The 24,261-nt window shown below is 38.5% G+C and overlaps 1 protein-coding gene across 3 annotated transcripts in view; it reads right to left on the bottom strand.

The window, feature by feature from the left end:
- fcho2 (FCH and mu domain containing endocytic adaptor 2) overlaps window positions 1-24,261 on the bottom strand; it is a 223,789-nt gene that overhangs the window by 74,028 nt on the left and 125,500 nt on the right. For 2 of the 3 annotated variants that reach the window (XM_063049223.1, XM_063049224.1), the window contains 2 exons: window positions 8,822-8,929; window positions 6,304-6,419 (listed from right to left, as the gene is read on the bottom strand). In XM_063049223.1, coding sequence (XP_062905293.1) covers window positions 6,304-6,419; window positions 8,822-8,929 — 224 coding nt within the window. The remainder of the gene's footprint in view (window positions 1-6,303; window positions 6,420-8,821; window positions 8,930-24,261) is intronic. The other variant, XM_063049225.1, reaches the window with a different exon arrangement.

Here is a 24,261-nt window from a genome sequence, read left to right as displayed (position 1 = left end):
TAGGCCGTAGGTAGAAATTTTTTTCGTTATTTATTCTTTCTATTTGCACATTTAGAACAGTGGGGATGACAGGCAGGATAGTGGGATGCCCCTCTTGCGGGCTGTGGGGTGATCTCCAGTGTCCCTGCTGCATCTTCTAACAGACCGTGTTAAAGAATTGGAACTTGAACAGGATGAACTTCAGATCATTCAAGAGGCTGGGGGATTGATAGAGAGGACACACAGGAAGGATCTTGCACCAAAGGTGCAGGACACAGGTAACTGGGTGACCATTAGGAGGGTGAAGGGGATAGGCAGCCAGTGCAAGAGTACTCCTGTGACTGTTCCCCTGAACAACAGGTATACCACTTTAGATACCTTTGGGGGGGTGGAGATGATCTAGCACAGGAAAACCACAGCAGTCAAGTCCCTAGCACTGAGCCTGGCTCTACAGCTCAGAGAGGAAGGCGAGAGAAGAGGTGAGCTGTGGTGATAGGGAATTCATTGGTTGGGGGAACAGAAATGAGGTTCTGTAGATGAGAACAAGATCCCTGGATGGTACGTTGCCTCCCAAGTGGTAGGGTCAGGAACTCTTCTGACTGAGTCTACAGCATTCTAAAGTGGGAAGGTGAGCAGCCAGCGGCCGTGATCCACGTCTGTACCAATGACATGGGTGGGGGAGGTGACAAAGTCCTGCAAAGTGAGTCCATGGAAAGTGATAAGTTAAAGGACAGGACCTCCAGGGTTGTGAACTCAGAATTGCTACCCAAGCCACGTGCTAGTGAGGCCAGAAAAAGAAAGATCATACAGTTTTACACGTGGCTAAGGAGACGGCGCAGCAGGAGGGGGCATTTCAAATTTTTGGATCATTGGGTTCTCTTCAAGAGGAAGTAGAATCTGTACAGAAGGGATGGTTTGCACCTAAACTGGGGTGACTGGGGGCGGGGAGGGAGAACTAGAGTTGCAGGTGATGGGAACCAGAGTACCAGAACAGATAGCGGAGTGGCTGTGGAGAGAATTGTTGTTTAGCCTACATAAAAAGTCAGGAAACAAAAGGTCGAGCATGGTGGACTAACAGTCTGAGCTGTGTATATTTCAATGCAAAGAGTAGGAAAGGCAGATGAGCTTAGGGCATGAACCAGCACCTGAAATTATGACATTGTAGCCATTGGTGAGACTTGGTTGTAGGAGGGATAAGAATGGCAGTTCAAAGTTCCAGGGTTCTTTTGTTTTAGACCTGATGAGTGGGAGGGATTAAAGGAGGGGTGGCATTACTAGTCAGGAAAATGTCACCTCAGTGCTCAGTCAGGAGATTCTGGAGAGCTCGTCTAGCGGAATAAGAAAGGTATGACCATGTTAGTGGGATTACATTAAAGACCCAACAGCTCGCTGGATTTAGAGGAGCAAATTTGTAGAGAGATCTCAAACTGTTGCAAGAAACATAAGGTTGTGATAGTAGGTGATTTTAACTTTCTACATATTGACTGGGACTCCCATACTTTAAAACGGATGGATTGGAAATACGTTTGTCACATGTGTTCAGGAAAGTTTCTTTAATCAGTACAAAGAAGTACTAACTAGAGAGAATGCAATATTAGATCTCTTATTAGGGAATGAGACAGGGAATGTGACAGAAGTTTATGTAGGAGGAACACTTTGCAGTTAGTGATCCTTAGTTGCAAGGATTTGAGTTGAAATCGTATAAAACATTGGTGAGGCAGATGAAAACACTGTGTGTAGTTTTGGTCACCTGACTACAAGAAAGATATAGATAGATAGACAGACATACTTTATTGATCCCGAGGGTTTCATTACAGTTGCACCAACCAAGAATAGAGTATAAATATAGCAATATAAAACCATAAATAATTAAATAATATGTAAATTATGCCAGATGGAAATCAGTCCAGGACCAGCCTATTGGCTCAGGGTGTCTGACCCTCCAAGGGAGGAATTGTAAAGTTTGATAGCCAGAAGCAGGAGTAACTTCCTATAACACTCGGTGTTGCATCTCAGTGGAATGAGTCTCTGGCTGAATGTACTCCTGTGCCCAACCAGTACATTATGTAGTGGATGGGAGACATTGTCCAAGATGGCATGCAACTCATATAAATGAGATTGAAAGAGTACAAAGAAAATTTATAAGGTTGAGGACCTGAGTTATAGGGGAAGGTTGAATAGGTTAGAACTTTATTCCCTGGAACATAGAAGATTGAGGGGAAACTCGATAGTGGCATACAAAATTATGAGGGGTATAAATAGAGTAAATGCAAACAGGGTTTTCCCACTGAGGTTGGGTGAGACCACAACTAGAGATCATGGATTAAGGGTGAAAGGTGAAATGTCAAGGAGAACATGAGGGGGAACTTCTTCGCTCAGAGGATGCTAAGTGTGTAGAATGGGCTATTAGTGCAAGCAGTGGATGTGGGGTTGATTTCGACATTTAAGAAAAATATGGATACGTTCACAGATGGGAAGGGTATGGCCTGCTGTGGTTTGGGTGCAGGTTGATGGGACTAGGCAGATTAATGGTTTGGCACAGACTAGATGGGTTAAAGGTCCTGCTTCTGTGCTGTAGAGTTCTATAGCTCTAACATTACTGTCCACTTTTAATGTACTCTGTTAGTTCCCTCAGGCAAATCATTGACAAGTAGTTTGTGAATGGTTAGGGAATAGCACGATCGTTGGGCACTTCACTGCCCTCTTGGAAAAAGTTACATTTATTCCTGCTCTGTTTACTGTTTATCAATAAATTCTCAATCCATGCTGAAAAATTATTCTCAATCCCATGTGCACCAAATTCTTATGTAGGACCTATCATATGGTTTCAGATGGTATGGCCTAGGCAGAGCCCTGATCTAAACACATTGAGGCTGTCTGGGATTACTTGGAAGGACGGAAGCAACCAAGACACCCAAAGTCTGCAGAAGAACTGTGGCAAGTTCTCCAAGATGCTACCAGCGGACTTTCTTATAAAATTGCACTACAGTATACGTTAGAGAATTGAGGTACTTTTAAAGGCAAAGAGTAGTCACAACATTTATTTGATTTAGTTTATATTTTACTGTTTAATGCACTTAGTTGTAAATTTTTTTTGATACTTTTAATTTCATGATTTCTGAAAGCATCTTCACTTTACAGAATTTTTTACACGTGCCTACAACTTTTGCACAGGACTGTTTAACTTAAACCATCCCAATAGATTTAGTAAGCATGTTTTCCCTTTCATAAACTCATGCTGACAATAAAATTTCAAAGTAAACAGAATACCAAAAGTGTTCTGAGACAATGACATTACAGATAGGAATTGGCTTGGAGGTAGGGTTCAGAGGGTGATAGTGAAGGGATGCTTTTTCAGATTGTGACCAGTCATGTGCCACAAAGGTTGGTTTTGGGTCCACTGTGGTCCATCATCTATAATAATGACTTGGATGGGAATGTAGTTGGCATAAATATAAAGATTGTGAATGACATCAAAATTTGTGGTATAGTGAAGGTTATTTAAGGCCACAACAGGATCAAGTGTAACATATTACAAATTGGGGAATTAAAATAGTCAGGGCTTACATAGTAAATAGGTTTTTGGAGTGTTGTAGAACAGAGACTGAAGGGTACAAGTACAGGATTCTCTGGAAGTGACCACACAGGTAACAGGGTGGGAAAGAAGAAGTACAAAAGACAAGTTAGTAGGTTAATTGGTACATGGGTGTAATTGGGTGGCACGGGCTCGATGGGCCAGTAAGGGCCTGTTCCCATGCTGCATCCCTAAATAAAATTAAATTAAAAAGATACTTGGGTCACTAGCCTATATTAATCAGGACACTGAGTAATGCGATTTTGTGTGCAGTTTTGATTGTTTAGCTATGGGAAGGATGTACAGATAAAAATTCAAGAGGGTATAACTGAGACTACAGGGATTTAGTTATAAGGAGATAATGGACACTGGGTTTTTTTTCCCTCTGGACTACAAGACTTTTTTCCTCTGTATATAAGAGGCTGAGCAGTAACCTTATAGAGGTATATAAAATCATGAAGGGCATCGATAGGGTGATGGATCACATTCTTTTACCAAGGGCAGGGGAATCTAAAACTACAGGGCAAAGATTTTATGTGCAAGGGTAAACATTTAAATGGACATGAAGGACAACCCTTTTATACAGAGGGTACAGCATCTGCAGAGTGAGATTCCAGACAAAGTTGTAAAGGCTGGTACAATTATAATGTTTAAAAGACATGTATATGAAAAGGAAAACTTTAGATGGATGTGGGCCAAACACACACAAATAGAACTGGCTTAGGTAAGCAACTTAGTTGGCTTTACAAGTTAGGCTAAGGGCCTGTTATCATGATTTATAACTCTGACTTTGTGAATGGTAGCCCTAGCAACATTACCTCTTATTAATGCTTTCTAAGTGATAATGTTAGCCCAATTAAAGTTAGAAACCTGTGTGCTTTGAAATTTTCTAAATTACTTCTACAGTTCAATTTCATTTGCCTCTGCATGATTCCTGACGTACACTGCAATATGTTCTTTTCTGTCTTTTGTCACCATCTACGGTTCTTGAATTTCTACTTATTACATTCTGCTAATTTACTTATAAATTTTGACTACTGCATATAGTTCTGATCATTGCTTACAATGCAAATATGATTGCACTCAAAAATTGCAGTGGGAATGTATGAACATATTGTAGTATTCATAAATTGAAGCTTTGAGGAAAGACTAGAGATCAGAGCTATTTTCTCTGCAACAAAAGAAGCCGTGGGAGATGTTTTTGACGGATATAAAATTATGAACAGATTTTCATAAGAAGGATCTATTTGGGTTCGCAAAAGGGGGCCAGATTTATATGACAAAGAAAAGCCTTTTTACCCAGAGTCTGATAAGGAAGAAGAGGAAAAAAATGCTCAAACCACTTTAAAAAAAGTACTTCGATGCTTAAGTGAAGACTCAGAACCAGGGTGTGGGACGGATTGGTGAGAAGAGATGAGCGGACCAGGAAGCCATGTACAGAGTAGTCCTTGCTGAAAGAAAGAGAAAGGGAAAGATATAGCAGGTGGTGGAATTCCATTGGAAATGCTAGATGTGGAAGCAAGTGAGGTGAAAGGTGTTGACCATGGAATTCTACTTCTGTTGTCTGTGGAGAGCTGGGGAGGAAATGAGAGCAGTTGTGCAACAAATAGGGGAAATGCATCTAAAGGCTCTGTCAACCAAGGAAGAGGGGAAGCCACATTTCCTGAAGTAGGGCGACATTTCAGCAGTCCTAGAACTGAAAGCCTCATTTTGAGAAAAGATGTGACTGAGACAGAGAAGCTGAGAGACAGGTGGAGTGGGGCGGGGTGTAGTTGAGGTTAGTGTGGGAGTTGGGGGTTTACAGTAGATATCAGTGATTCAATTTTCTATGACAATTGTGATATTCCCTTAAGACATGGAAGGTGATCACTCTTCCAATTCTCTCTTACATGGTCATCAGGATTCTTCTATCATCCACCTACAATCAGTGGATATTTTATTAAGTAGCTCCTGTTCCTAATAAAGTGACCACTGAGTGCATGCCTGTGCTCTTCTGCTGCTGTAGCCCATCTACTTCAAATTTAATGTGTTGTGCATTCAGAGATGCTCTTCTGGCACCACTGTTGTAATGTGAAGTAATTTGAGCTAGAGTCACCTTTCTGTCAGCTTGAAACAGTCTGGCCATTCTCTTCTGAACTCTCTCATTAACAAGGCATTTTTGCACACAGAACCACTGGTCACTGGATGTTTTTCAGATTCTTGACCCATTCTTTGTAAACTCTAGAGACTGTTGTACGCAAAAATCCCAGGAGATCCGCAGTTTCTGAGATACTCAAATCACTCCATTTGGCACCAAGGATCATTCTACAGTCAGAATCACTTATTCCACATTCTGATGTTTGGTCTGAACAAATGAACCTTTTGACTATGTTCGCATGTTTTTATGCACTGAGTTGCTGCCACACGATTGGCTGATTAGATAGCTGCATTAATGAGCAGGTGTACCTAATAAAGTGGCTACTGAATGCAGAATAGATGAAATTTACGTAGTTCATCAACCTAATAACCTGATTGAATGAAGAAGAAATTGGAATGTCTATCATCATTTATTTTCCCTCCTCCCTAATATCTACAAAATAAAACAAAACTGAAATGTTTGACCTAGTATTTATCTCAATACTTAAGAAATAATTTAAAAACATCTGTAATAGCAGAGAAAATATTTTAATATTTTGTTAAACAAACTTTATATGTGAACATTATTCTGCAATGATAAAATGATCTGTAGTATAACAAAAAAAGAGCCTTACGATTTCATTGATTCCGCCCAATTTTGTTGTTGAAAGCTTTGGTCTGGATGTAGGACGTGGCGGTGGCACAATCATACCTGTATTTAGTGGGGTGGTAGGCCTTGCTGGGGGTGATACTGGTGGGGAGATGGGGAGGAAGGGTAATCAGAGAGAAGAAAAAGTAAAATTTCAAATGAGATATACTAATTCATAAAATGTCTAAAGATGTTATTCCCCATGCATCCAACCACTTTTAAAGAATACTTTCACATGCAGTGAAGAGAACTGTGAAGAATGTTGCATAAAGTAGTAATCACTTAACTATATACCTTAACTTAAACTAATTTCTTGTTATAGCACTAAAAAGAAATCAAACTTACACTGAATAATAAAGGTGAATACCCTCATAAATATACATCTTTGAAAACGAGGCATATTCAGGAATCAAAACTAATCCCAATGAACAAATGCAGGTTGCAGGAAATAGTAACAAAAATCCTTCCAAACAGATCCTCACCTGGTTTCAGAGTTTTCAATATAGCTTGTACATTACTTTGCTATTTTGTCAGTTTTCTAAACAATGTGATTCACCATGTCTTGTGAGTTAAGTTCAAATAACTTAGTTTAAATACTTTCATATAACAAAATCATAATTTTAAATTTTGTACTTAAGCAACAATTGTTGCAAGTTAGATGTATTTTTGATGATTAGTCATTTCATCTCAAAACAGGAATGAACACTTGTTTTCTTTGTTGAAAGTTTCTCTGCAATTGTTCTCTTTCCATCACCTCTATTAATACAAAATGACTGAAGCTCCAAAAATACTTTACCATTAATTGATTTGTTGGTTTCAATGATCACAAAAAAGGCTATGATATAATAGGTATCAGTCATGAACAAAATAACAAAACTAAAAAAAAGTTTTGATTATCATTTTTTAAAAATCTTCTTGGTTAAAAAACATTAATAAATTTAAGACAATGTGATTTGAAGGAGTGGTCTTCCCAAGCTTAAGCTTTAATGCATCAAAAAAGCCCCTGTATTAGCCAATCAACATGAGATGGGAGAATCTGAATATTATCATCCTTTATGCAATATATATAGTTTAATAGTGCAAGCCTTAGCGAAAGTGAAGCTTAATCTAACAATTAAAAAGAGGCATTTTAACCTAAAGATGCAGTTATCTTTCCACCTTGATATTAGCATATTTAATTCAAATCCATTCCTCTTGCGTATGCAACATCATTGCATATGTGGACATCATTGCCCAAACTGCTTATGATAAGGTCTCTATAACTGCATTTCTGAAACAGCCTCCAAGAGTGCAAAATAATTCAATGGCTAATTAATCAAGACAACACACAGTTCACTTTAATCATCTCAGAGTTTGAGATTGTGCAGAGATTGTAGCAAATATGTCTAACTTCTGGTAGGCACTTAATTTAGTGGGAGCATTAATCAGATGATATGTGCTATAACACATTTCAGCGCACTGTGCCTCCAGGCTGTAGCACTTATTTTATCTGTCAAGTACAGATTCCAATATCTGATCAAATTGAACCCTTTCTGGTCAGGGACAGAACAATCTAAATTTCTACCAGCCTACAAGAAAATACATACCCAGATCTTCAAGGACATGTTCTGTAAAACCTAGATGAATGCTCTACCACTAACAGCAGACATATTGACCTCATTTACTTTGCATTGATTGTCCTAATCAGATGCCAATCTACAAATCTCCCCCAGTTAACAAAGGATTTAGGTTCCTAAGGAACAATGTCAGTTTCCATGGATACTAAATAAAAAACGTCAGAAGCCAATCTCCTCCCAGTGAGGATGCAGTAAATCAAAAGCAAATTGTCACAGGATGAAATATAGTACAAACTTACAAGTAATTCATCCAATGACCATTGTTTCAGATGGAAGAGTACACATGCTCAAGAGATTTTTTTCTAATGTTACAGAACAAAACTTTCAAAACATATTGGCTGAACAGTCTGAGGACTAACTGTTTTAGAAAGAACCTTCTTATCTATCTGACTTAAAACCTTAACCTTAAAACCAAAATATACATTGCACCATTCTTGTATCACTTTACTTACTCTTCCATTACTTTAATAGCACCCACGCATAGTGATTTTTGAATTACAAATTTAAAACTATTAACCTTTGTAATAAACTAATTTTCCCATTCAAAAATGATCAGTAGGAGTTAATTATCTGACCCCAAATAACATCAACCCAAATTTAAGGTACTAGATTATCTGCAAATTACTCTAATTGAACACAAGAAATAGAATGCTATTTTTAGAACATAGTGTCAAAGTTATACAGGTTACAGAAAATTTGCAGTTTGCAGTGAAGTAGCTTGGTATAGTCAGTGCAATCACACTTGTATGAGTGCAAAGGTGCACAATTTAATGATCCTATTTATTGAAAGAAATGTATCCAAACTACTTCACTTTGAAGAAAAGAGCATTGATATTAATATCCAAGGCATAAAATATTATGTAGTTCATACAATCATATTTGGCATACCATTATTTAAATGAGTAACCACAGGCGTTAAACTAACATCCATAGGTTGAGATGCTGAGGATGTAAAACTTCCAGTGTCATTCTCTTCAATTGGTGGTTTCTTGCTGCCTGTAAAATCACTCTGAAGGTCACTTTGGTCATCAAAAGTGCTGTTGGAAGACGACAACTGAAAGGAGGCCACAGGAGGATTGGAGTTTGATGGAGCTTTAACTTGTGCTGGTTCCTTTAACTCTAAGTTTAGAGGTCTGCTTGAATTTAGCTCATCATTAAAGGAAATCCACTGAGTCCGTGAAGTAGGAATGAAAGTATGGCCATTTAAGGTTTCTAAAATTGCTGCTACACTAAAACCTATATCAGGACTAGAACACTTAGACTCACAGCTTGACTGGTGTTTCACTGAGGACTCATATTCTACACCCCATGGTGAATTAGGGCTTGAGAAACTTGAGCTCCCTTCATGCCATGTTAATTCAGCTGAAGGAAAAGGAAAAGTTAAAAGCTTGCGAAATATATGCAATAAAAAGTGTAGAATATTAACTTTATGATATACACCATCATTCCTCATGAGGCATTTATTCCAACTCAAAACAACTAAGCTATCTAAATGAGTTTTATTGAGATTGTCTCCCATGGTTTGAGAATAAACAACCTACAATAGATACACATTGCTTAATTCTCTTAAAATTTATGAAACTATCAAGACTACAATATTAATAAAATGTTAGTCATAACTCATTAGTAAGATGGGTGTAGGAATAGGGTTAACTTTTTAAGGTCAGTTATCTAATTGAAAATACAATGCAATTAAATGAACATTTCATCCCTTAAGTGGTTAGCTGGTAAAATGAAATTATAGAAAATTTATACAACAAAATCATACATTCTTGTACGAGTTCAAAATATTAATCACAGTAAACACAAGTGGTAGTAAGTACTAAAGAAATTGTAAATAAAGTGAAGGTTAATAAATTAAAGCAAAAATGAAGACCAGAGCTTTTGAATCTTAACTTTCTGATATTACTTTGAACATCCTTAGATGAGGGGTTAGAATTGTTAACTCCATCAATTGCTTTTATAATTTACTAAATTCATCCTATAATCAAAGGAGTTCTACTTCTCACTTTTCAATTATTCATTTTAATTACCAAGACAAATCCAATGCCAAGAAATCATAATTATAGACCTAAAATATGATCAACTAACTATGCGGCCATATGTGCAACTTCAGAGCTGCGTGTCAGATATGGCTATAAGCAGCACTGGGGCCCCACAGGGGACTGTATTAGCTCTCTTCCTGTTTACCCTATATACCTCGGACCTTCAATACAGCACTGAGTCATTCTCTGATGACTCAGCAATAGTTGGGTGTATAAAGGGAAGTTGGGAGGATGAATGCAGGGCCCTGGTGGAGGACTTTGCCAAATGGTGCAAGCTGAATCATCTGCAGCTCAACATTAGTAAGACAAACGAGACGGTGATGAACTTTAGGAAGACTAAGCCTGCACTGCTCCCTGTTACTATGGAGGGTGAGGACGTGGATGTGCTGAGGACCTACAAGTACATGGGGGTGCACAGGAATGACAGACTTGAGTGGAGCACAACACAGAAGCTGTGTACAAGAAGAGCCAGAGTTGCCTCTACTTCCTGAGGAGACTGACGTCCTTTGGAGTATGCGGGACTCTCTTTCACAGGTTCTACCAGTCTGTTGTTGCCAGTACAATCTTCTATGCAGTGGTGTGCTGGGACAACAGCATCAGTACAGGTGATGCCAACAGGCTCAATAAACTGATTAGAAAGGCTGGCTCTGTTATAGGAGTCAAACTGTGCACTTATAATGCTACCACAACACTGTAATTTCCTTTGGGATCAATAAAGTATTTATCTATCTATCTACCTATGCTATACACTACTGTTCAATGAACATCGACTGCTCCTCAAACAGGTTCTACAAAACCTTTTGATCTCCATTGACCAATTATTAGCTGCCCTATAAAATGCTAAGTACATCATTAAGTGGCTTCCTTCAAATATGCTAACTATTTGATCTATCAACTACTTTAAAAGATTTTAATGAATCCTTCAAATAAATGGGATAATCAATGAAACTACAGTAATAGAAGCAATACATCATAATGCTTGTCTCTAGTACAATTTAGATGAAAGATTTTGGGTTTCCAAATTGTTAAAATATCCTAGAAATTTCATCAATTATAGTACAATATCTCTTTACGTTGCAAAGCTCTGGAATTTGTTATGTCGGTATTCATGTTATTTGTGGATCAAGTGGGCAAAACTAAAACAGGCATTTTTGAAAAAAAGCCATATGCATCAAGACATGACATAACACACACTTATTTTCTACATATCAATCAGCAAGGTGGTATTACTGTCTAATTATTCAAATAATCCTTAATAATCAATATTTCAAATATAACAAAGTAGAAAAATTTTGTTTGAGCATTCCTATAACCTTGTTGAAGACACCTCAACAAGCTAATTAATAAGATGCTTTGTTCTTTTGTTGCCTTTTAAAAGCTTGATTGCTATTCTTCAGTTCTCCATTATAAAACCACTTTGCTGCATAACAGGGCACAAAAAAGAAGTTCAATATTACAGCTTTTCAATAGAGTCTTATTTACCTGATGTAAATAGTGTGTGTACCTCAGAAGTGTTACTTACTGGAAGGAAAGGAAAAGCTAGGAACAAAGTTAAGAAAAACAAGGAGGAAGACGAAAGCACAACTAGTTAATGAAACATAATGCCAGAATGATTACATTTTAAAAGTCCACTAACAAAACAAATTTAATCTATTAATAGTCAAGGCAATGGCAATTATACTGAAAGAATTTCCTTGTTCTCGTGAACTAGGCAAAATAGTGATTGAGATGGTCACAGTAAAAATAGCATCTAACATCTACTAAACCATAATGTTTCCACCACAGGAGAAACTTAATGATTTTGTCTCCTGCCACTCTTAGAAGATGCAAAATTAAGTCAATTGTTCTGTTATCTTCTTTGGTTTAGCCAAATTTCCATTCAAAACTGCAATAATCTACACCTCAGGAAGGCCTTCCATACTCCAACTCAGTATAAATTATTTTTTACTTGTTGAATCCTACTCTAAGGTTTCTATCTAAGGATGGCAGCATTTTGATATTCACTGCGGTCAAAATTTTAAGCATTACTTTTCTCTGATCTAACAGAAATAAAACCATTATCCTGAGACTCTGATCATCTTGTAAATTTTACTAATTCCTGTAATTTTTACTTTTATTATTCATTTTTGATTTATGGGCACTGGTGGTCACGTGGCTTTGAAGTGGAACATTCTGATGTTCTAATTACTTGCTGGCTCTATTGTCATAGCTCTGCAATTATTTTTCCTTCACTTGCTTCATCCATTGCCCTTCTTTCATGTCCCAATTGAGTCTGTTTCCTAACACACAGTGGGTTCTGGATCATCATTCAATCTGTTAAAAAAAAATTTCATCTGTACCTTAAGCTCTTCCATTTTAATCTTTGATCCTTTATCCTATGAGCCATCACTTAATAGAAACAGCTTCCCTCCATTTACTCTTTCGCTGGTTTGTTGTAGCAACATTTACAAATTCAGTATGAAGACTGTAAGCACCTGCTAGCAGCTCCAATTATGTTTGGAGAGAGATTTTTCCTCAAAATGATCATCAAATTTGAATATGGCCCATTGTTTGACCATATTCATAAGCAGAAAAGGGTTTGGTTACCAGTTATGCATTAAGTTGTAAATATTCCACAGGTGCTATCCTAATGCTCTTTAGAACCATCCATGTTCTTCAAAATTGGTAAAACTTTAGCTGTAGTACTTATGTGGTTGGTCTATCTGATTTTCTGGAAATGGCAATCCCCGGGATATTAAAGACGGGGGATTCAGCAGTGGTCATGCCATTGGTCAAGGGTAGGTGGTCAGACTATCTTTGCTAGAAACATAAAGACTGCAGATGTTGGAATCTGAAGCAAATAGGAACATTCAAGATGAAGAGTCTTGACCCAAAACATTGGTAGTCCATTTCCTTCTACAGATGCTGCCTAACCACATGAGTTCCTCTAGGTGTTTTTTTTAAACACCTCTCTGGAGATATGCAGAAACATTTTCTGCGTGAAAAATTTTCCTCTCACGTTCCCATTGAATTTTTTCCCTCTTGCTTTAAACCTAACGTTAGATTTAGACTCGCCTCTGCTGGAAAAAGGACAGTGACCAGTCACCCTAACTATGCTCCTTTTATATATTATTTTATATAACTTCATAAGGTCACTCCTCTGCTTCCCACACTCCAGGGAAAAAAGCCTTAGCCTATCCAGTCTCTCCTTATAACTCTTGCAATCCACAACTAGAAACATCCTGTTAAATACTTTAAATACCTTTTCCAGCTTAATTACATCCTTCCTATATCTGGTTGACCAGAACAGCACACAGTACTCCGTGTGTGGTTTCATTGTCTTGTACAATTGTAACATGATATCCCAATTCTTGTCCTTAATGCCCATCTGATGAAGACTAGCATCCAAATGATCATAAATTATTATTTATTTAGAGACACAGCATGGTAACAGGCCCTCCCGGCCCATGTTGCCCTATTAAATCCATATGACCAATTAACCTACTAACTCACATGCCTTTAGAACATGGGAGGAAACTGGAGCACTCTGACAAAACCCATACGGTCAGAGAAGGAATCTACAAACTCTTTACAGACAGTGGCAGAAATGAACTTGTGTCACTGTAATAGTATTACACTAAATGCTATACTACAACGCTGCCCCCTGTACTTAGGACAGATTAGAGAGGGTGGTACTGTTTTCATTAGAGGAAAAAACTGAGGGGAGATCTGATATGTTTCCTAAAATAGTAAGTGCTCATGACAGCATAGAATGGATAGTGGGAGGCTGCTCCTCCTGGTGGAGAGGTCAAGGACTAGAGGTTATAGATATAAAATAAATGGGAACAAAATTAATAATGACATGAGGAAATTTCCCTCTGTATACATATACATGTATAATTTTCTAGTCATACTATAAAAATAATATGATTCATCACTACTTTTATTTTTTTGGGACCTTGTAAAACTTCCACCAACATTTTAGGTCAAAGTAACCTTGCCACTGTAAGGGGTATTAGGTTTTGCCCATTTAATTTTTACCTGCCTTGTTATGAATACTATATGAATGCAGATTTAGAGCATTCAATTATAGCTTTGCACATTTCTTTCTGCTCTGACTTCTGCACAATTATAGTGCGTATGAAAAGTATTCACCCCTCTTGGAAGTTTTCATGTTTTATTGTTTTACAACTTTGAAGCACAGTGGATTTAATTTGGCTTTTTATTATGCTGATCAACAGAAAAAGACTCTTTCATGATGTAAATTAATTACAATTATAAAACACAAAATAATTGATTGCTTAAGTATTCACCCCCCCCCCACCCCAGTTAGTATGACACACCAAATCATCACTGGTGCAGCCAATTGGTTTTAGAAGTCACATAATTAGTTAAATGGTGATCACTCGTGCAGTCAAAGTGTTTCAACCGCTGTAAAACAAGATACAGACAGTCAAAGTGTTTCAATTGATTGCAGTGAAAAAAACACCTGTATGTGGAAGGTCCAAATGCTGGTGAGTCAGCATCCTGGCAAAAACCACACCATGAAAACAAAAGAATGCTCCAAGCAACTCTGCGAAAAGGTTATTGAAAAACACAAGTCAGGAGTGGATACAAAAAAAATTTCCAAGACACTGAATATCCCTTGAGAGTACAGTTAAGTCAATCATCAAGAAATGGAAAAAATATGGTACAGCTATAAATCTGCCCAGAGCAGGCCTTCCTCAAAAACTGAGTGACCATGCAAGAAGGGGAATAGTGAAGGAGGCCATCAAGAGACCTATGACAACTCTGGAAGAGTTACAAGCTTCAGTGGCTGAGATGAGAGAGTCAGCGCATACAACAACTGCTGCCCAGGTGCTTCACTGGTCGCAGCTTTATAGGAGAATGGCAAAGAGAAAGTTCAGAGCTTGAGCAGTTTTATAAAGAATGGGAAAAATTGCAGTATTCAAGTGTGCAATGCTGATAGAGACCTATCCACACAGACTCACCGCTGTAGATGCTGCCAAAAGTGCATCTACTAAATACTGACTTTAAGCAGTTGAAGACCTGTGCTTCAATTATTTTGCATTTAATATTTGTAATTAATTTAGATTACTTTGTAGAGATCTGTTTTCACTTTGACACAAAAGAGTCCTTTTCTGTTGATCAGTGTCAAAAAAAAACAAATTAAATCCACTGTGATTCAATGTTGTAAAACAATAAACCATGATAACTTCTGGGGGAAATGGAACTTACTAAAAAAAAAATCAGAAGTCTGTCAGCATCTATTTATAAAGGCGGGTCTCCAGCAACTTTCATTTTGTTTCAATGGTTTTTTTTGCCATCTGAGTCTTTTACTACTGTCATTCGTGCACAAATTTTCCAACATGCTTATAACCACCACTGGTGACAAGAGAATATTTTATTACCATACAAAAAACATTATGTTCACTTTTTTCCAACAGACGATTTTCATTTCTAAACTTTTCTTCATTACCTTTGAGATCTGACAATAACAATGTCACTCACTTCACAAAATGCGTTTATAATTTTATTGGATGATCAAACCGTTCATATAATAAAAATGCTCTTATAATTTTTATTCTGTTAATTGTCATCCCTGCAGTAATTTAAGGTAAAGCAAATTCATGGCTTTTGTATGTGAACGGTTTTATCATCCATTAAAATTATAAAAGCATTTTGTGAAGTGAGTGACATTGTTATAGTCAAGAGAGTTACTCATAAAAGGACATACGCCCTTCTTCCAAAATTTATTAAAAAAGATTATTGAAAATGCAGTAAGACACTGATGGATTTGATGACTTTTAAGAAAAAAAAATAGAAGCAGACAGTACCATGCCTATTTTGTGTGTGGCCTAGTTTCAATATTTTAATATGATCCTGGGCCTTGCATGCAGAAAAATATAGGAAAGAGAATGGTTGAGAAAACATGTGGTGGTTCAGGGAAGGGTGGAATCAGTGCGATCAGGGTAGTCGTGTTTGAGATGGCAAGATCACAAATTTGATTATCAAGGGAAGGCGATTTGATGGGATATCAGAACAGATGACGTGAGTGGGCAGTTGAAAAACTGACCAATACAAATCAAGCTGCAATCCTCTTGCTAACCCTTGCTACGACATCAAAATATGCATTTCTTTCCATTTGCTAAATATCACTGTGCATGCCTGCCACTCTTGATGTGTAAGCTTGTAATACACATAAAATTTTGGTAACAATAACAAAGAATGCAATCACATTGAAAAAGGACCAACTCACAACTTCATTCTTACAGATGCACCTGTTTATGACAAAATTGGAAGAAGAGATCATGTTCTTACACTGAGAACACCCATTATTGTGTTTTTGCCTGCCACTATCTAAATCCAATAGATTCAAAACATACTAGGAGCTCAAAACTGGGCAGTCATGAGGTGCTGTGTTTAATGCAATGGATAGGATGTCAAAAATGTTTACTGTAATTTTATGGCCCTGCACATTCATCCATATGCTATTTACACTGAGCTGGAGGACCAACTGTGGATTAATACAGGCCACAGAAGAATATGCTAGGAGCATCACCAGGTGAAGCTAAACATATACTTGCAGAACCATATGCAGGCCTACATGCATCCCTAATGATGAAAAGAGATATATCGGCGAAGGAGCTTAGCAATCCCTTAGTTGACAATTCTGCAGTTCTGCCACATCAAATTGTCGAATGATGGCGAGCAATTAAACAGCCAATGCACAGCAGTTTAGAAACAAGAACAGACCATTTCACCCTTTAAATCTGTTTCAAATGAAAATCTAAAACCTCTCTCCATAAACCTAACTTTTAACCATATTATTTTTCTTTGGTATTGAAAGCTTTCCTAAAATAAGTACATCAAAGACATTTGTAATAATCATCAGTTAACACGGATAAATACAGAATTGTTGGGATTGGGCAGGAAAATCGAGTTGAAGCCTAAGGTCAGGGGCCGGCTGGTGGCGCAATGACATCAATGGCAGCAGAGGCTCCTGGGTTGGAAACCAGTCTAGTCTGCTCCCGAGTACGCTTTCGATCCGTGCCGGGTTGAGTGTCGAGATCGCAACTCGACCTTGTAAAATAAAGGGGAAAATACAGCGAAAATGTCTGTGTGAGGAGTGGTGCACCATACAGTCTCTCTCTCTTGCTCCACGCCTAGTAAAAAGCCATGAAAAAGACATCATCACGGACGCACGCACGCACGCAAGCACATGCCAAACAAAAAGGAAGCCTAAGGTCAGATCAACCATGACCTAGCAACTGGTAGAGCAGGCTCAAGTGGCTCCATAGCCTATCCCTGCTTCCATTTCTTATATTCTTGTCAGAGACAAGGCATTCTGCAGAATGTGAACCACCTTCTGAAAGATCTTCCACCTCCAGCTCTAACAACATTTTTTAAAAAGAACTATTTAGATTAAAGCAACCAGCTAAATAGATATCTCTTATCCAGCACATAAAACATTCACTGGCTTTTCCACTAATGCACTCAGTGGAAATGTTCATCATCTATAGGATACTCAGAGTAAGCTGACAAGGCTGCCAATAGTAACTTCAAACCCATAAACGATAAACCAGAAGTATAGGGCACAATCTCCAAAGACACACACCATCTTCACTTGGAAATATATAATCCATTCTCACATTACTGAGGGACCAAAGACTTGAAACTCTCACATATTACTACATGGTGCAATTCATGGAGTGCAGACAATTCAAGAAGGTACCATAAAATCAGAAGTATAAATGAAAACACACAATTAATGCTGACCTTAACAGCAATATTGACATCCTATGAATGAAATCAAGGTGTATTTTCCAGTCTGAGAAAAGGAGATACAATTTATTTTCCAAATATACAAAATCCTGTTTACTTTGCCTGGCTTCGATAACTGTACCGAATAGGAAAAACATGCTTAGATATCATAAGATCAAAAGACACAAATTAGACCTTTTGGCATATCGATCTAATCTATTGCATAAATAGTTAATCTATTACTCCTTCTCAACCTCATTCTCCTGCCTTCTCTCTGTAATGATGAACATCCTTACTAATCAAAAGCATATCAAACTCCCCTATAAATATACCCAATAATTTGGCTTCCACAGCCATCTGTGGCAATGAATTCCACCTCTGGCCAAAGAAATTTATCCTCATCTCTGTTTCAAAGGTATGTACTTTTATTCTATACTTTTCTCCCACTACTGGAAACATCCTCTCTTCATGTACTCTGTCCAGCTTTCAATTGTTGGTAAGTTTCAATAAGATCATCTTCCCTCCAACCTCATCTTAATAAACTCCAATGAGCAAAGGTCCAAAGCTATCAAACACTCCTCATATGTTAATCCTTTCATCCCCAGAATAATTCTGGTAAACCACCTCTAGGCACTCTTCAAAGTGAGCATATTCTTCCTTAGATATAGGGCCAATATATGGCCTTAGATATAGCCAATTTGGACAGGTTGAGAACAGCTCCTTCAGTAGCAAAATCTAGGCTCCGAGCAACTCACTGACAGTAGGGCCGGGTCCTAGTGCGAGGTCTGGACAATTTAAATGCCAGCCCAGATCATCTCGGGGCTTCTCTCTTTATGACACTAAGGCTGTGAGACCGCCCGCTGCTGCTGTGCTTCATGTCTGGAAACTTCACGGTGATTTACCCCATTAATATGATGAATGCCGAACTGAATACCGAGGCTTTGGGCATACTCCGGGCCACTCCAGGTATTTGGATCCAAGGACTCAGCCTGGTTTGAAATGCTCTTATTGTTGCTTGGTTCTATTGTTTATATGATTTGCTTCGTGTTTTTTTTCTCTTTCTCTGTGAGCACGGGGGGGAGGGGGTATTGGTCTTTTTTTATTTTTTTTTGGTTTCCTTCCTTTGCAACAGCCTGTAAGCAAACAAATCTCAAGGTTGTATAACTTATACATCCTTTGATGATAAATGCACTTTAAAACTTGGAAGTTTGAAAACTGCTCACAATACTCCAAATATATTCTGACCAATGCCTTATGAAGCCTCACCTTTACATCCTTGTATTTATACTTGAATCCTCTCAAAATGAATGCTAATGTTGAATTTGTCTTCCTCACTACTGACTCAACCAACAAGTTAACCTTTAGGGAATCCTGCACTAAGAGTCCAAAGTCCCTTTGCATCTCAAATTTCTGAAGTCTTTTCCCATTTAGAAGGTAGACATCTTTATTTCTGCTACCAAAGTGCATGACGATATACTTCCGTATACTGTATTCCATCTGCCACTTCTTTGCCCATTCTCTTAACCTATCACTGATACACTGATGCATGCTCTTTCTAAAGTTATAACTTAAAACATTTAAAAGCAGGAAGAGGTGAATCTTCAAGTTCAAGTTCAATTTATTGTCAACCATGCATATGTATATCACCAAATGAAACAATGTTCCTTCTGATCAAGTGCATAACACAGCACATATAAGTCACACACATAACACAAACTAATATTACCACGAAGAAATTAACAACTAATAAGGTACACATTTGATACAAGTTAAAAAGTAAACAGTTTTATGCTTCTAAAACACACAAAATGCTGGAGCAGAGGGGAAGCCATCATTCAGGAAGTAAATAGATATTTACACACACAAAATGTTGGAGAATATGAATAACCAGACGATGTTTTGGGTCGAGACACTTCATCAGGACCCATCCTGATGAAGGGTCTCAGCCCGAAAAGTCAACTGTTTACTCTTTTCCATAGATGCTGCCTGGCCTGCTGAATTCCTCCAGCATTTTGTGGATGTTGCTTGGATTTCCAGCATCTGCAGATTTTCACTTGTTTGTGATTGGAGTATTACGCTATTGGCACTTCATATGTGATGAGACCTGAGGGTGGCAGGGAGTTCAGTAGTCTTACAGCCTGGAGTAAGAAGCTGTTTCCCACCTTACCAATACCCTGTCCTAATGCTTATAGTACATCCTGTCTAATGGTAGGGTGTCAAAGAGATTATTGCATGGATGGGAAGGATCATTGACAATGCTAAAGGCCCTGCTAGATAAATATCTCTAACGAGAGGAAGACAGACCGCAATGAACCTCTCAGCCGTCCTTGCAATTTCCATACCAGATGGTGGTGCAGGTGGTCAGGACACTCTCAATGGTGCTCCTATAAAAATTGGTTAAAATGGGGGGGGGGGGGGCAGAGCATTACTCGCCTCAATCTCCTCAGGACGTGGAGATGCTGCTGTGCTTTCTGACCAGGACGTAGTGTTGTAGGACCACGTGAAATCATCTATTATTTGCACTCCAAGAAACTTGGTGCTCCTAACTCTCTCCAAGGAGGAGCCCACGTATGTGCAGTGAAGAGTAGTCAACCCGCACCTTCCTAAAGTCCACAATCATCTTAAATCCACAATCTTGCTCTTAAAACATTAAAACTACATAAGATATGATTGAACAAAAATAGAAAAAGAAGTACTTAGTTAGCCTGGCAGCAGCTGTGGAAAGAGAAAGAGAGATGGCATTTCAGGTTGATGACCCTTCATCACGATGAGAAGTTGAAATCAAAAAATTGCAGAGAAGAGGAAGGGGTGGAGAAAACCCAGCGACACTGTTGTGGAATGCAGTTTAGGAGAGGCAGAATGCTAGAAAAGTTACAGAGTCAACTGAGAGGAGGTGTTGAAGGTTTGTTAACCACAGCTGATCTAGCTGGAGATGAAAATAAAAGGAGATGAATGAGGAAATGGAGAGAAACAGAAAAGACAATGCTGGAATTGTGTCATACAAACCAAATGTAATTGCTAGAAGTTTGAAAACAAATACTGGAAATACTCAGCTTTGACACAACGTAGAAAATCTGATTACTTAAAAATGATGAATACTAGAAGTTGCAATCAAATTTTCCAACTTGCAGTACAGGTTTCCCCTGCCATCCGAAGGTAGAGCGTTCCTATGAAACGGTTCATTAAGCCAGAATGTCGTAAAGCAAAGAAGCAATTACCATTTATTTCTATGGGAAAATTTTGTGAGCGTTCGCAGACCCAAAAATAACCTACCAAATCATGCCAAATAACACATAAAACCTAAAATAACAGTAACATATAGTAAAAGCAGGAATGATATGATAAATACACAGTTTATATAAAGTAGAAATACTTTTCCACAATCATTGCCGCACTGCTTTCCGTAGCGAAAATCTCACGCAAGCGCTCTCAGCAAAAACACAGCACAAGTGCTCTCCTGTAACCTTTAAGCTATGAAGCTGCCAAATCATACCAAATAACACGTAAAAATACACAGCCGATATAAAGTAGAAATAATGTATGTACAGTGTAGTATCACTTACGGGAATCGGAAAGACATTGAGCACACTGATGATGGTGTGTTAGACTGAGTTGTCGGAGTTTGGGTGGTGCAGTGGCCCCCACCCTCCGGGCAGCAAACCGATACCGATCCGCGAAGCATGCAGGGGTCCAGTGGTAGCCGAGAGGCACCCAGCACATCTTTAAGAAAGAAGCCGAAATAAACATGCTAATTAATTAGGTGCCGCCCAGCACATATATGTCGGCCCAGATCAGATGCGATCGCTGATTGCATCGCCTCTGATCTGGGCCAACAATTACGTGCTGGGTGGCACCTAATTAATTAGCATGTTTATTTTGGCTTTTTTCTTAAAAGATGTGCTGGGTGCCTCCCGGCTACCACTGCATTCTCCGCGAATCGGTATCTGTCCGCGGCCTGGGGGTTGGGGTGGTGGGACACTGGGGTGTCATCTCATCGTCGTCTGTTTCCATTAGGGCAGGCAGGTCATCTTCTCCTATGACTGCCTGCCTCGATGTCGAAGGTCGAGGTTCGTCGTCTGCTGTGGCTGATGTGGAAGGCTTGCTTGACTGCTGAGCCTCGCGTATTTTTAGATCAAAAAGTTCTTTGTAAGGACTCAAACCATCTTGCAAATATGCCCTAAACCAACGTACCCTTTCAAAACTAAAGTCATACTTTATCATTACTCATTCGGTTTCGATTGTTATCCTTTCCTCTTCCAATTGCATCAGCTCTTCATCTATCAGTTCTTGGTCATGGGATGCCAAAACCTCTTCAACATCATCTTCATCAGCTTCCACAAGCCAAACTCACTTTGTCCTTACTTCGTTCACCACGATCAAAACACTTAATTATGTCTAGTTTTACTCTAAGTATAATACCCTTACGAGTTCTTTTGGGCTTTTCCGATACCTTAGAACTCATCCTGCTAACGGCTGCTCACAGGCACGTGTTTAAGCAATGCGGCTGGAATGCCATTCCGAATCCAGGGGAGAGCGGCTGCTCGGGGCGCGCACTGCCTTTTATCGCGCACTGATTTTTTGTGCGTGCTGCTTTTTTCGCGCGCTGCCTTTCTTCGTAACAGTGTTAGTGAAAACAGGGAACTAATGTAGGTCTTTCGTAACAGTGAGGTTTCGTAAAGCGAACGTTCGAAAAGTGGGGGACACCTGTAACTTCTCTCTCCTCCTGAACTACCCAGCACACATCACCCTGTCTCTTTTGTCTCTTCCACCCACTCCAATTGCCAATTACCCACATGCTCCTTTCACCAGTTTCCTTTCTCCATCACAACCATCTTCCCTCATCACCTTCTTAATTCCATACCACACCTTCCTCTCCTATCACATTCCATCACCTTCAAATGGTCACTTTCACCAACCACTTCCCAGCTTCTGGCACTGTTCCCATGCCCTCCACCCCACACCTTTCTATACTGGTTATCTCAAAACAGTCTTTCCAGATGAAGACAATATTCACTTGCACTTCTTCCAATTGAGTATACAGTATTTAATGTTCACTCTGCAATACTGGCCAAATGATTACCTTGTGAAGCACATGCATTTAAAACAGTCTTTCCAGATGAAGAAAATATTCACTCACACTTCCTCCAACTGATTATACAGTAATTGGTCACAAACAAGAGAAAATCTGCAGATTTTCTGCCTACTGAGTTCCTCCAGCATCTTGTGTGTTGATTGCATACAGTATTTGGTTTTTAGCTGAGTGATTACTTTGTGAGGCATGTGTATTTAATGCACAAGATTAACTCTGAGCCTCCAGCTGCTCAAAGCAAATTTAAGGATCAAAATCTCATCTTCCATCTGGGCACATTGTAGATTTAGATATTCAATATCAAATTCTCCATCTTTCATTAAGTCACTCTTTCTTTCTGCATTAGAACTGGTCATTTTTGCTTGACATTATTTTAGCTCAATTTTTCTTGTAGTTTAAGTATAACCTAGCCTATTGGGATGGATGATAACTCTGCATTTGGCTATATATCACACAGACAAAATAGTTTGGTTGGCTTTTAAATGCTACCTTAAGTTAATTTGGTCTCACTCTACTAGAGATGCTCTCTTTGTTTTTATCACCCATCTCCTACTTTCCCTGGTATTGAAAACTAAAATCTCTTTCTCAATTTTGACAAAGGATTACAGATGTGAAATACTGACCCTTTTCTTTTGACGGGTGTTACCTGACCTGCCAAGTGTTTTCAGCATTGTTTTTAGCAGAGAACACAAGTTAGTTTTAAGATCTTATAAGGATGAGGGAGGGATTGATAAAACAAAAAAGATATCTCTCATTAAGTGAGAGAGTTTAAGGTCTGCTAAGGTTGTGGATGGTTTAAGGTGATGGTTAGGCTATCTTATTGATAGGTTAATGAGAGAAATTAGAGAGAGGCCGGTTATAAATCAACATGCAATAACTGTGAAATGCAGGAAATGTCCAGCGATCAGGCAGTATTAGTGGGAGAGCAGAGGTATAGTTCAGTTCCGATACAACAGAGAAAGCAATTGCTTAATCTTGTTAGAATCAATATTGAGTCCAGAAAGCTGCAACATGCCTAAATCTTCTCTTCTATCTCTCTCCAGCCACTATTCTTCTAACGGCACTTAACCTGCAAAAGCAGGAGATGCAACATCTGGTCTTTCACCTCTTTCCTTCCCATAATCCAAGGACCCAAGCAGTCCTACTGAACTCGATACCAAGTTCAACAATTTCAGGTTAATGCACTACTTTTGTTTGATAACTTTTGAGCTGTAATTTTCAACAGTCGTTCAAAATAAATGTTTTTTCCCCCTTTGTTGGGTCTAAACAATTGGCTTGAATACAAAAGCTTTGGCTGCATTGCTAATGTGATATGCATTCTTTACAGCTATGAAAATCAATAGACTCTACATACCTTAATGAAAATTAGTATTATTACTTTTTAAATATATATTATTTATACATTGATAAATGTGCTATTTTATTTCATGAAGATGTGTGAAATAACACTA

Source organism: Mobula hypostoma, chromosome 5 (genome assembly GCF_963921235.1).
Source record: "Mobula hypostoma chromosome 5, sMobHyp1.1, whole genome shotgun sequence".
NCBI classification, from domain to species: Eukaryota; Metazoa; Chordata; class Chondrichthyes; order Myliobatiformes; family Myliobatidae; genus Mobula; species Mobula hypostoma.
This window is presented reverse-complemented; position numbering and strand designations above follow the sequence as displayed.